At 41.9% G+C, this 13,468-nt stretch overlaps 1 protein-coding gene across 1 annotated transcript in view; it reads right to left on the bottom strand.

Annotated features, from left to right (window-relative positions):
- tenm1 (teneurin transmembrane protein 1) overlaps positions 1-13,468 on the bottom strand; it is a 439,293-nt gene that overhangs the window by 116,637 nt on the left and 309,188 nt on the right. The window contains exon 22 of the mRNA XM_037675401.1: positions 9,030-9,262. Within this exon, the coding sequence (XP_037531329.1) occupies positions 9,030-9,262 (233 nt within the window). The remainder of the gene's footprint in view (positions 1-9,029; positions 9,263-13,468) is intronic.

Raw genomic sequence — 13,468 nt, 5'->3', positions numbered from 1 at the left:
GTTCTGCTGGGGGACTTCAATGCTCATGTGGGCAATGACAGTGAGACCTGGAGGGGTGTGGTTGGGAGGAACGGCCCCCCTGATCTGAACCAGAGTGGTGTTCTGTTGTTGGACTTCTGTGCTCGCCATGGATTGTCAATAACGAACACCTTGTTCAAGCATAAGGGTGTCCATATGTGCTCTTGGCACCAGGACACCCTAGGCCGCAGTTCGATGATCGACTTTGTCATCGTCTCATCTGATCTGCGGCCACATGTCTTGGACACTCGTGTGAAGAGATGGGCGGAGCTGTCAACTGATCACTACCTGGTGGTGAGTTGGCTCCGATGGTGGGGGAGGATGCCGGTCAGACCTGGCAGGCCCAAACGTATTGTGAGGGTTTGCTGGGAACGTCTGGCAGAGTCTCCTGTGAGACGGAGTTTCAACTCCCACCTCCGGGAGAACTTTGAACATGTTCCGAGGGAGGTGGGGGACATTGAGTCTGAGTGGACCATGTTTCGTGCCTCTATTGTCGAGGCGGCTTACCAGAGCTGCGGCCGCAAGGTTGTCGGTGCCTGTCGCGGCGGCAACCCTCGAACCCGATGGTGGACACCGTCGGTGAGGGATGCTGTCAGGCTGAAGAAGGAGTCCTATCGGGCCTTTTTGGCCTGTGGGACCCCAGAAGCAGCTGATGGGTACCGGCAGTCCAAGCGACATGCGGCTCGGGTGGTTACTGAGGCAAAAACTCGGGCATGGGAGGAGTTCGGAGAGGCCATGGAGAACGACTTCCGCACGGCTTCGAGACGATTCTGGTCCACCATCCGGCGTCTAAGGGGGGGAAGCGGTACACCACTAACACTGTTTATAGTGGGAGTGGTGTGCTGCTGACCTCAACTCGGGATGTTGTGGGTCGGTGGGCGGAATACTTTGAAGACCTCCTCAATCCCACCGGCACGTCTTCCACTGAGGAAGCGGAGCCTGGGGACTCTGGGTCGGGCCCTCTAATCTCTGGTGCTGAGGTCACCAAGGTGGTTAAAAAGCTCCTCGGTGGCAGGGCCCCAGGGGTGGATGAGATTCGCCCAGAGTTCCTTAAGGCTCTTAATGTTGTGGGGTTGTGTTGGCTTACGCAACTCTGCAATATTGCGTGGACATCGGGGGAAGTTCCCCTGGATTGGCAGACCGGGGTGGTGGTCCCCCTATTCAAGAAGGGGGACCGTAGAGTGTGTTCCAACTACAGGGGAATCACGCTCTTAAGCCTCCCTGGTAAGGTCTATTCGGGGGTTCTGGAGAGGAGGGTCCGTCGGATAGTCGAACCTCGGATTCAGGAGGAGCAGTGCGGTTTTCATCCTGGCCGTGGAACACTGGACCAGCTCTACACTCTCAGCAGGGTCCTGGAGGGTGCGTGGGAGTTTGCCCAACCAGTCTACATGTGCTTTGTGGACTTGGAGAAGGCGTTCGACCGCGTCCCTCGGGGGGCCCTGTGGGGGGTACTCTGGGAGTATGGGGTACCGGGCCCTTTGATACGGGCTGTTAGGTCCCTGTATGACCGGTGTCAGAGCCTGGTCCGCATCGCCGGCAGTAAGTTGGGCTTGTTCCCGGTGAGAGTTGGACTCCGCCAAGGTTGCCCTTTGTCACCGATTCTGTTCGTAACTTTTATGGACAGAATTTCTAGGCGCAGCCAAGGTGTTGAGGGGATCCGTTTTGGTGGCCTTAGGATTGCATCTCTGCTTTTTGCAGATGATGTGGTCTTATTGGCTTCATCAGATCGTGATCTACAGCTTTCGCTGGAGCGGTTCGCAGACGAATGTGACGCGGCCGGGATGAAGATCAGTTCCTCCAAATCCGAGGCCATGGTCTTGAGCCAGAAAAGGGTAGAGTGCCCTCTCCGGGTCAGGGAGGAGGTCCTACCCCAAGTGGAGGAGTTCAAGTATCTTGGGGTCTTGTTCACGAATGAGGGAAAAATGGAGTGTGAGATCGATAGGCGGATAGGTGCAGCGTCTGCAGTGAAGCAGGCGCTGTACAGGTCTGTCGTGGTGAAGAGAGAGCTGAGTCAAAAGGCGAAGCTCTCAATTTACCGATCGATCTACGTTCCCACCCTCATCTATGGTCACAAGCTTTGGGTTGTGACCGAAAGAATGAGATCTCGGATACAAGCGGCCGAAATGAGTTTTCTCTGCAGGGTGTCTGGGCTCTCCCTTAGAGACAGGGTGAGAAGCTCGATCATCCGGGAGGGACTCAGAGTAGAGCCGTTGCTTCTCCACGTCGAGAGGAGCCAGTTGAGGTGGCTTGGGCATCTGTTTAGGATGCCTTCTGGACGCCTCCCTGGTGAGGTGTTCCGGACACGTCCCACCGGAAGGAGGTCCAGAGGAAGACCCAGGACACGCTGGAGGGACCATGTTTCTCGGCTGGCCTGGGAACGCCTCGGGATTCCCCCAGAAGAACTGGCCCAAGTGGCTGGGGAGAGGGAAGTCTGGGCCTCCCTACTTAAGCTGCTACCCCCGCGACCCGACCCCAGATAAGCGGAAGAAAATGGATGGATGGATGGATGGATTGTTTGCCCAATTGGCATCTACTAACCAAAGCATTTGAGATCATTAAAACTAATCAAGAGTAAAATTAATAAAAAAATAAAATAACCTTGGTTCAAACCCCGGTCCGGGGGCCTTTCTGGGTGGAGTTTGCATGTTCTCTTTGTGCATGCGTGGGTTTTCTCCGGGTACTCCGGTTTCCTCCCACAGACCAAAAACATGCATGTTAGGCTGATTGGTAACTCTAAATTGTCCCTAGATGTGAGTGCGAGAGTGAATGGTTGTTTGTCTCTATGTGTCCCTGTGATGGACTTGCGACCCGTCCAGGGTGTACCCCGCCCCTCGCACAGTGATTGCTGGACATGAGCACCGGTGACCCCCGTGACCCAAAATGGAAGAAGCGGGTAAAGATAATGGATGGATGGATGGAATAAAAATGGAAACAACATTTTAATAATAAACCACCATGCTAATGTATCATATGATAATTAAAGACAATAAAAGTTTGATCTTACCAGTGGCAAATCAATGCTTTATTGGATTTGTTCCATATTAATCCTTGCTTATACTTTAGAATCAAGACATTCCATCATTATTTTACAGCTTGTAAATAAGTCAAAAACTTTAAATTAATTTGAAATATGATCTTGATATTAATGATAATATGATTTATTGCCTTGATAACCCAGAAAGAAATAAAGATTATAAAATTGTTGACGTTATATCCTTGAATTGTATAAATTGAACTATGTTGGACAATAAGGGTTTGATAAGGGTAGCACTTATTGGAAGCTGCAGCCCCGGTACACTTCCGTCTATCCAGACAGCTGTACGGAACAAAATTTCACCGTACTTAACTGTACAACAACAATAAAGTTGATTCTGATTCTGATTCTATATTAGTACTATCCACTGCCTACATGACCTATTAGAAAGTGTCAATTTGCTCAATTAAAAAAGCCCCATTAAGTGAAAAGACAATCATTATGTTCTGCTCCTGGTTCTTCTCAAAAAAGATATTTCCCTACTTGTCTGCACACTTGAGAAATTCTCCTGGGTCCTCACCATGCTCTAAATATCAGGGGCACAATCCTATGACAATGCTACCACATATGCCTATGATTGTACCACAACCTGCCTTGGCACAAATCTCTCAGATTGTATCAGAAGACAGCAATGCACCAGAAGAAAAGGCCACATTAGCATGATGCCACTACCACAAGTATATCTGCACAATGTTGTTTCCAAGTCCGTCACACATGTCACATCCTGCAACCTGCTTACTGATAAGAGACAGCTCTACAAATTGTGCCACTGTGGGAATAAGAGATTTGAAGTACCGGTATGTATTTCTTCCTCCAACTTCCAACTTGTAGGCTTTGAGGATTATAACGATACTTTCCCAACAACATTTAATATAACAAGCATTACGTTAATGTCCCCCATCACTGAAGGGTTTGAAAGGTGATAGTTTTTGAGAAGAGTGTTTTTCTCGAGTGGAATTGAACAGGGAATCTGAGTAAACCTTAATGTTTTTGGTGCTAGATATTCACATGGGCAGGAGGTACACTGTGTATAAGAAGAGAGGCAGCCTTTTCTTTTCTTGTCCAAGGTGGGACAGAGTAACGAATCTTGGTGAGCAAGAGGAGCAATTTTATCCACCATCCGGTGCAATGGTGGAGCCAGGGTTGGCCAATGGTGGCCTTGGCCAGAGTAATAAAGTAATTTTCTGCATCAATCCCCCCAATCATTTGAGGAAATTTTACTTTTAAGCACAATAAAATCTAAAAAGCATAGTGGCCAATTTACACATATGTATGGTGGTGACATCTTGGATTTTGCCATGGCAACAAGATTTTTGAAAAAAAAACAACTTTTCTTAACAGAGTCTGCATTTTTTTTTGTAACTCGCACCACATGTGGTACATGTGCATTATGCAGCCAAAAACTAAAAAGGAAGTTGGTCTGTTGCTTATTTTTCAAGTTATCCAGCTCACAAAGTTTACATATACATGGCGGTGGCCATCTTAGCAACCCAATTTTCGAAAGGAACCTTTTCGTTATCTAGATGCACCCACATGCCAAAATGGAAGATGGTACCTCAACTATTTTTATGTAAGTTAGCTCAAATCATGCACAGATTGATGGAGGGTGGGGGACTTAAGGGCCCGACATACTCCATCCAAAGCCGAACAGTCGACTCACAGTCTCGTGGTTCTGGGACATTCGTTTTCACACACACTTTTTATAGTCTACTGGACACAGATGCAGAGTTTGGGAAATCCCTCCCACTGCAATATATGTCACCGCGCAGGTGTCTTCCCACCAGAGTCTCCACTCTGCCCCTGCATCCGCCATTTGGCCACAAATCTATCATAAAGAAAGTGCCACACTTTTCGTCAGGCAGACTTCTCCATACACAATCTCTGCACGATCTCCAATAGTTTTTGGCCATTTGACTAATTTAGTGTATTTGTTTAGTCCTGCAGCTGAATGTCCGAGCATATTTCCACATTGACAAACACGCCCACAAACTTCTGATCAAACACACAATCACACATTGACACTCCAGGCCTAATGTCTGAACAATGTATATTAATTTTACAAATCTAGGATAATGCTTTGAGTGGATACATTTAGAGATGTATCTCCAGGATTATCTGCATTTTGAAAATTGTAACATGATACATATTTTATTAGTTCTAAGTTTTGTGATATGAGTGTTATTTTCTGCTGTAAGGTAGAGGACACTATGCTATTAGTGAAGCTATAAGTCATTAAAATAGATTTTTCTTGCTTTAAGAACATGATAAAGAATCGACTCCTCCCAGGCAGCCACAGCCAAAGTGGTTCGGGGGAGAGGGCGGCCCCCAGAAATCATCTTATCACCAGCAAACTGGTTGGTCCACTATGGGAGTGTGCTGCTCAGTGGGGAAACAGTTTGTGACTCCTCAGACTGATGAAGTCAATGCCCTCTTTGCCCTTTCTGCTAAGTCATTCCACGGTAAGAGAGAGTTAAGCCCCTCTCCAGTATCTGGGATCCAGCCTCCAAACTGTAAGGAAAAAGGCACTCCATATATCTAGTTAACACAGTCTCACAATATGCAGCTTCCTTCACACCAGATAGGTGACATTCCATGTACCTGAAGTCACACTATAACTCTAAGAATCATCATTTTAGGTCACAACCCTCACCTGCCACCCAGCTCACATTGTGCCCTATTACATCTTCTCTCCCCATAGGAAGTGGGTCCACATGTAAGTAGCATATTTTTGAACTTAGCCAGTTAAACACCAGGAGCCAAGACTCAACTACCAGGTGCTTAACAGCAAGATCCCCCCATGGCTTCTGAAGGTGACCTGCCCTCTCCATTCCAAGCAGAGTAAGCTGTTTTCTGCAGTCTTGCATTATTGAAGTTATTGGATCCTGTTTAATCTGATCCCTTTCCTTAAGACCAGTTTGCCATGGAAAACCTACATAGGAGCTTCCACCCCAAATACAGCCATGCGTACCAAGAGAATACACAAATGCCTTTGATATATTAACGTGACAATTATATAGCATGTAAGTTCTGAATTTATAGGTGCATTTGCAGTCCAACGATCACCAACAGTCAGGAGATTTGGATCATGGTTGAAAGAACAAAATCATGGACATAAAAACTGGACTGATACTCTTCTGAAAGGTGGCCAGGCCCAGCCTCAGAGATAAGGTGAGCATCATTTTTCATCCGGTGGAGATCAGTTTAGATCCACCGCTTCTTTAAATCAAAATGAGTCAGCTGAGGTGGTTAAACATCTGGTCATTTTGGAGTTTTTTTTTTTTTTAGCATATCCATCTGGAACAGAACCAAAACCCATTTGAGGAGCTATGTCACCCTTCAAGCCTGAGGATGCATTGGGATTTTTAATAGGAGCTGGACACTGGAGAGAGAAGGTCTTTCTCTTGGAGCTGTTGCTTCCACAATATGGATGGATGAGGCACGGCTCTACCCTGAGGTGGGACTATAAACAAAATATATAAATAATGTTCTCTTGACACATTTTTTCTATAATTCGTGCCACATGTACTTTGTGAACAGATGGAAAAACAATGCATAAAAAGATTGTTTCCTTTTCAGGACTGCATGAGTAACACAACAGGTTTTATTTTCGCTCTGACACTGGGAGTTGTTTCTGAAAGAAAAACACAGGTGCAAACAACATCCATGATGGCCTTATTCCAGTGAAGTGTTTGGACTGACAGTGAGCCAGCATGAATAATACCAAAGGACCACAACTGGAGCACCTGAATGGACTGCAGCCATCATTATTAGTGTTATTATTAGTCACACCTGTGCTTTTCATACTGCGACATGGCAATGTGTCTAATGTGGCAAAGGCCTCTAAATATGTTGCTTAATTTGCACTCCTTCGATTGAATCAAAAAATAACAGTGGGAAAATTTTGCTTTTGCACGACAAGGAAATGATCTGCCAATTACATATAAAGGTAACTTTGACAGTAACAATCACTAAATCTGGATGAACAAAGAGTGGACTAAAAAGAATTGTTGCTTAGTTGAATCAATTTATGTTAAAAAAAAAAGCTGATTGAAAGGTAGAGAAAAGGGCATAGCAGCATGAATCTGTCAGTTTCTCCTTGCTAGCTGGGACCATGATGGGGTGTTTTTGTGCCAGTACTCAGTGGGGTCCTTGAACCAATTAAACATTATTTTAATGCCCCAGGACAGCTCAATATTTGAGCCCTCACAGTGCAAGTGCTATTTAACAAATTTAAAAGACACAAAGCTTTGAGTTATTAACTTATTTAAAATTAGTGACACTATGTGTGCACAATTACCCAAAACTCTTGTACCAGTTGAGCAGTTAGCATTTGGAAAATACAACTCCTATATAAACAATTCATTTGAACAGTCAATATAAAAACTGAATGCATTTATTCTTATTGGAGTTGTACCATAATTATCTTTGGTATGGTAAAACAGAGCATTACTTCATTGTGTTTATTCGACAGATGATAATTTGCACATAAATCAAAAGGATAGAAATCTGTGTTGTTGTAAACAATATTTCTTTTTTATAACTTCATGTATCTTGGTATTCTATTGTGCCACAATGTGTAGCATAAAACATCCAAACACTAAAAAAGGTGGGGCATTGTTGTTGGTGAGCTGGCTGCAGAGCTGCATTGCGTTGGAGAAAGAGCCGACATGTCAAGCCAGCAGTATAAATGAGGTGATAATGTGTGTTTGAGTGGCAAAAACTAAACCAGCACAGAGCAGCTGACCTGCAAGAAGCACATCGCTGTCAAAATGAATGTACATTTTGCAGAGTAATGCTTTTATCATCCAGTGTGAAGGGGGTCTAATCTGCAAGAGATTTTTTTTCCCAAGCAAAAGAAGAAATCAAGCAAGAATAAACTGAGGCAGCAACCTCTTTTTGAGAATGTTTTTCTTTTCACTTACTGCTGGATGCAATGAGATTCACATTATGTCGTTACATTCAGGAACATATCGTAAAATATATATATATATATATATATATATCTGACTGCAACTTAATTTTTCTTCTGTGCACAAATTTTAATAATAATAATAATGTGTTGTCATCATTGTGTGTTCCCATGCAATGGCAGGGTTGGCTCTCCCCGGGTGGGGGTGGTGGGTGGCTGTTGGGGGTGCCCGGGGATGGGGTGTGCTGCTCAGAGACACCACAAGATATGCAATGACTGGAGATTGAACCTGGAACTTTTGGGTCCTGAGTCAGTTGCCCTGCCTCTTCCTCATCTTAGTTCCCTTTAAACTATAGCATAAAAAGGAAACCACCAAATGACAGTCATGCAAAAATGCTATTTAATACAGGTGGAAACTCATAAATAAGGACAAATATCAAGCCCTTTCTTGGCTGCAAATATCCACACTAACAAACAGAACGCAGGTGGGATTGATGATACTGGTATCTAACCAATATAATGTCATGATTCTTTGGCATACATTTAGGCAACAATGAAAAATGTGCAACATCATTCTCAGGTAACCCACATTCCTGTCATCTGATAGCAGACCATATCAGCCTGCTTGCCTATGTACTGTAGATCACTTTTCAAATACTAAAACCTTCAGAGAGAAAAAGGCTCAAAGCAAACATCGTGTCACAGATAACTCCTCAGCTATAAAATCCCTTTTTTTTTTAGAAAATCATCACTGCAGTTTGAGTGCTCTGTGTTCAGTACAAATGTTGCTCTTAGCCCAAAATTGATTAGGTGGGTTGAAATCCATGTAGGCGACTCAGATTGTTGCTGCTTCAGGATTTCTATCCTGACCTTCACTGAATTAGCCAACACTCTGCCTCCCAGCTAAGTGTACCTAATTTTACCAAATGCTGATCTTTGACTGATGATCACAAATCTGTAAGCCCAGTCTGAAGGGACAACAAATGTAACTCAAGCTCAAGGCAGCGGAAAACTGTGTCTTGACTGAGAGACGGCGCTCTTCGACTGCACTGAGCACATTATCATTACCTCGGGGGTTGTTGAGTGCAGCTTCAGTGGCCTTTCTTCCCTCTCCACAGTGGCTCTGGTCGAAAGGTAGACACTGCTCTCCTGTCCCGGCTACTACCTCAAGGTTGCGCGCTGGGTCTTTTGGCTGAACGAGGTTTCGGACTCGGTAAACTCTGCGACTGCTGGTGTCGGATACATAGAGGACCTCTCCCACTGGGTCCATGGCCAGATAGTACTTATGAGCAGGGCTGGTGCTAGGAAGAAAAGAAATATAAAGTTCATTGAAAAAAGTACAAGCAGGTCGGTTGATTTATTTTCTTTGTCAGTGTAAAACAAAAGTTTGACAACATACCAACAAAGAACAGCTCAGTTTTGTAATCTACAGTCTTTTTCAAGGCTACACAGCAGTATTAGTTGAAGGAAAGATATTTAGGGGCAATCAGGTCATCTCAGTGAACAGCATTAGTTTGAGACGCTGCCTGTACTGAAGCTACAAGATTAATGTCTTCTCATTTACATAGTGTAGTGAGGATGACCACAGTCTCTGCAGATGAATCATAGCTCTGTGCATTACCCTGCTTTTTGAGATGATGTAAGTTGGGAAAATTTTTAAAATGCTTCTAAAAGTATCACATGAATGAATCAGTAATTATTATTTCCCCCTTATGTAACAAGCATTCTGCTTTGACAATGGGAGGCTGAGCTGAAGTGAGTGCTGTGCGACTCTGGTTGTACAGTTGAACAACAAATAAAAGAGATGCAGATCTTTTGTTCTTGTCAAGGAAACTAAATATACAATTGCTTGCAAAATACTTAACAGTTCTCTGAAAAGAAGTGATCCTATTCAAAAGAACAAAAATAAAGAGCGAAAACTGGAGTTCTAAAGTGTTTCTGAATTACTTTTGGACGTCAAAACTAACATTTATAGTTTTTAATATCCAATGGAGTAAGACATTGTCAAAATGAGTGTAAAGCAGTAATTCCTCCTTAAAAAAAAATAATAGTTCAAAGTGGTAATAAAAAAATGCATGCATCAAAATTTTGAAAAACAAAAAATATCTATAAATTATTCAACTTTACAGAAATTGAGCTTAAATAGAGTGGTAGTAGCTGAGACTGATCCTAAACACATATTCTATGGCAACACATTGTACAAGAACTTTATTTAAAATTCTGCCATTAGATACGTGGTGTCAACTTTGTGTGTCACTGTGACATTTTGAATCAACATATTTTTCCTTTAAAATGTTACATTTACTCAGATTAAACTTTTGATCTGTCATCTATGTTATATTACGAACAAAATATTGACATTTGCCATCTCCACATAATTGCATTCAGTTTTTATTCACGATTTGTTTAGTGTCCCGACTGTTTTGGAATCCGGTTTGTATATATATGCGCTTTAAACCCTTCCCACACTTGCAATATTCTGAACAATGTTTCTAAACTCTAGACGCTCTAAAAAAGCACAGAATGTCATGATTTCAGCTCCCTGCCTCGGCTGCTCTCAGCCTCCTGCAAGTGCTCTTGGCCACGCCCACTTTTATGCTCTGCACGGAGAACAGCTGATCAGCTGCAGCAGGAAGTTTATCCTGAAGTGTGGGCTGCACAAAAGTAGGGATGGGGCTTGACTTGCAGTCAAGATATAGTTTACTCTCCAGGAGATATTTATCAGTACAACAGTAGACAATCATAAAAAACATATGATTTGAAAATTATATACATTAAAAACATGAACAGCTACATTATAAAGTGATGTAAAATACTAAAAACAGGAACATGTCTGTTTGTTTATGCCATGAACTTAGCAGATGTTTTGAAGCCATTTAACATTTAATTTAATTAATTTATTCATTCATTTAAATGAAGTAAAATAAAAAAAGTGATCAAAAAGAAAACATTGAATGAAAAGAGTGCAGAAAGAATTAAAAATCCTTATATCTGCTCCTTATAAAATATAAAACAACTTTAAACAATCACTTAAATTAATCACTTTAATATCCACTTTAAAACTAGGAATAAAAAGAAACATATTTTGTGTTAGCAGAATTTAATTCTAACTTTAAAACTTATCCAACATTAATAAAACTTACCTCAAGTTGCCTTTTTGGACATGCATGCATATATTTGTACAAATTTTACTTGAGAGGAGATTATTACAGCTTCATATAAAATCAATGATGATCATGATATCGGAACTGGATCGGTATCGGACGATATTCAGTTTTAGGTATCAGGATCGGATCGGAAGTAAAAAAAAAGTGGATCGGTGCATCCTTACACAAAAGTGCAGAAGGAAGCTCTTTTTGCAGCTCTAGGTTGCACAAATGTGCAGCAGGTGCTAAATAAATGAAATTAATTTATTTTAATAAAAAATTCCATGCCAGTCGTGCGGCTCATCCATCAATCAGCCAATTGTGCGTCATGTCCAATCTTATTTTGAAAAACAGCGATAGAGCGAGTTTGCGATAAACGAACAGCGAAGTAGCGAGAGACTACTGTATTTTATATAAATCCACTTCTGATTACTTTTTGAACTCAACCCAATCAAGGATGGCTACCAGAGCCAGTTGGCTATAAAAACACAAACATGGCAATAATTCAGTCAGCTTTACGGACATTGTGCTAAAATCTAGTGTTAATGTAATTCAGTCTTCCACAACACATTCCTCTATGTGCACTCATCCTTGAGCTAGATCTTTGCTTCAAACTTTAGTACTAACTGTTACAGTCAACATTGTGTTCATGTTAACAAAATATCTTGTGAACCGCAGAACAAATCTGAAAGAATTTTTCAGAAATTCTTCAAGTGCATTACTTCTGAAGTCAATTAAATTGAAGAAGGACACCAACACAAAAATAGTCATGACATTTTCACAGTTATTGAGCTCAAATGTGATGTGGACATAGCAGAGTATTTGAGCATGACACAATGTTGCAAGAGATTGTACATGACTATTGTTTTTTTGAGTTCAAACAAACCTGATGTATGTTTCACCATATGATGATCTTACTCTAAACTCTGGCATGAAAGTCATTGGAAAATATGCATTTCTTCAAGGAATGACAAGCCTTTATTTTATGGCTTTGATGCAATTTGACCCACTCCTAACTTCTCTTTTTCATTTGAAGAATTAATTATTTCCTAACTGAGTTGAAGTTGACATCAAGATTTGCAGCAGACCACTTCTTAATAAACAAATGTTTTCTTATCTTCTGTTTTTTATATGTATGTTCTTTATAGTGCTCAAAGGACCATGACCTGAAGAACTCCCTGTAATCAAGCAGTGCATTTCATGCCAAAATGACTTTATTAACTGGTTTTTATTGTACTCTGACATCAGTCAAATCCAAAGACAAGAACAACTGAGTCTTCACTGTGTATCATGACTGAGAAGGTGCCCTTTTCTTTAACGCTTAGTTAGTCTCTTTTGTAATCCACTTCATGATGCCCTACAGTTTCTCAACAATGTGATCAATGTGATACTCTTGTTTTATCAAACAGACACGGGTTTACACTGGATGAGTCTGTTGTTAGTTGTCTCTTACACTGTTTAAACTATGAACTATCCTCTTGTCCAATTTGGATATTATAGTTATACAGTGTGTGTATATATATATACAAAGTATATATTTGGGGTTGAATTAAGTAGTCGTCCAGCCGATTCAAGGACAACTGGCGAGTTTTTAAATTTCGAGTCGACTAGTCACAGTCACGTGATTGTGTCACATGTCACGTGACCAGCGGAGGAGAAGGATATGCCCAGTATTCATAGCAAGGTGGTGACTGGGAAAAAAACAGACTCGAGGAGGTTTTTGTGAACTTTTTGGGCCACATTTCCAGAGTGACAGGAGATCAGCCCAATGCTCCACAGCTGCCGAAGAGGTCAGTGATTTTTTTTCATTACCGCAGATTCCCATCATGGCGAACCAGGTGGGCCAGAAACCAGGACAGATTTATCCTTTTGGTTAAACTCAGCAGAAGGTATTTAGCTGTTCCAGCAACCAGCATTCCCAGTGAGAGAATTTTCTCTCTTGCTGGGAATACCATTACGTAAAAACGGGCAAGCCTTCATCCTGCTCATGTTGATGCTCTTGTTCTCTTAGACATAAACCAGGATTGAAATCCAGAAACTGTATAATTATAATAATTATAATATAATTGTAAATTAAATTGGGGGAGGGTGCTGGTGGACACCAACAGCGCCCTCCCACCTGATTTTAATTTTGTTTTTTACGTGCCGCTCGTTTCTTTCACTTTTGCAGCTTAATAATAGTTTGGGTTTTCATGTTACTTATTAGCAATATGATACATGGTAGGAGCAAAAATATATGCTCCCAATATTTTGTTGTTCTTTTTTGTGTACAAAAAAAAAACCCTTTTCTTTTCAGAGAATATGAAATGGCGTTTTGAGTTCCTATGACGTAATGGAAACTAGTCGACGTTGACTAGACTT

The sequence above is a fragment of the Nematolebias whitei genome, chromosome 4 (assembly GCF_014905685.2).
Source record: "Nematolebias whitei isolate Nwh7 chromosome 4, NemWhi1, whole genome shotgun sequence".
In the NCBI taxonomy this organism is placed as follows: domain Eukaryota; kingdom Metazoa; phylum Chordata; class Actinopteri; order Cyprinodontiformes; family Rivulidae; genus Nematolebias; species Nematolebias whitei.
Note: the sequence above shows the minus strand (reverse complement) of the source record. Positions and strands in the feature narration are given on the sequence as shown.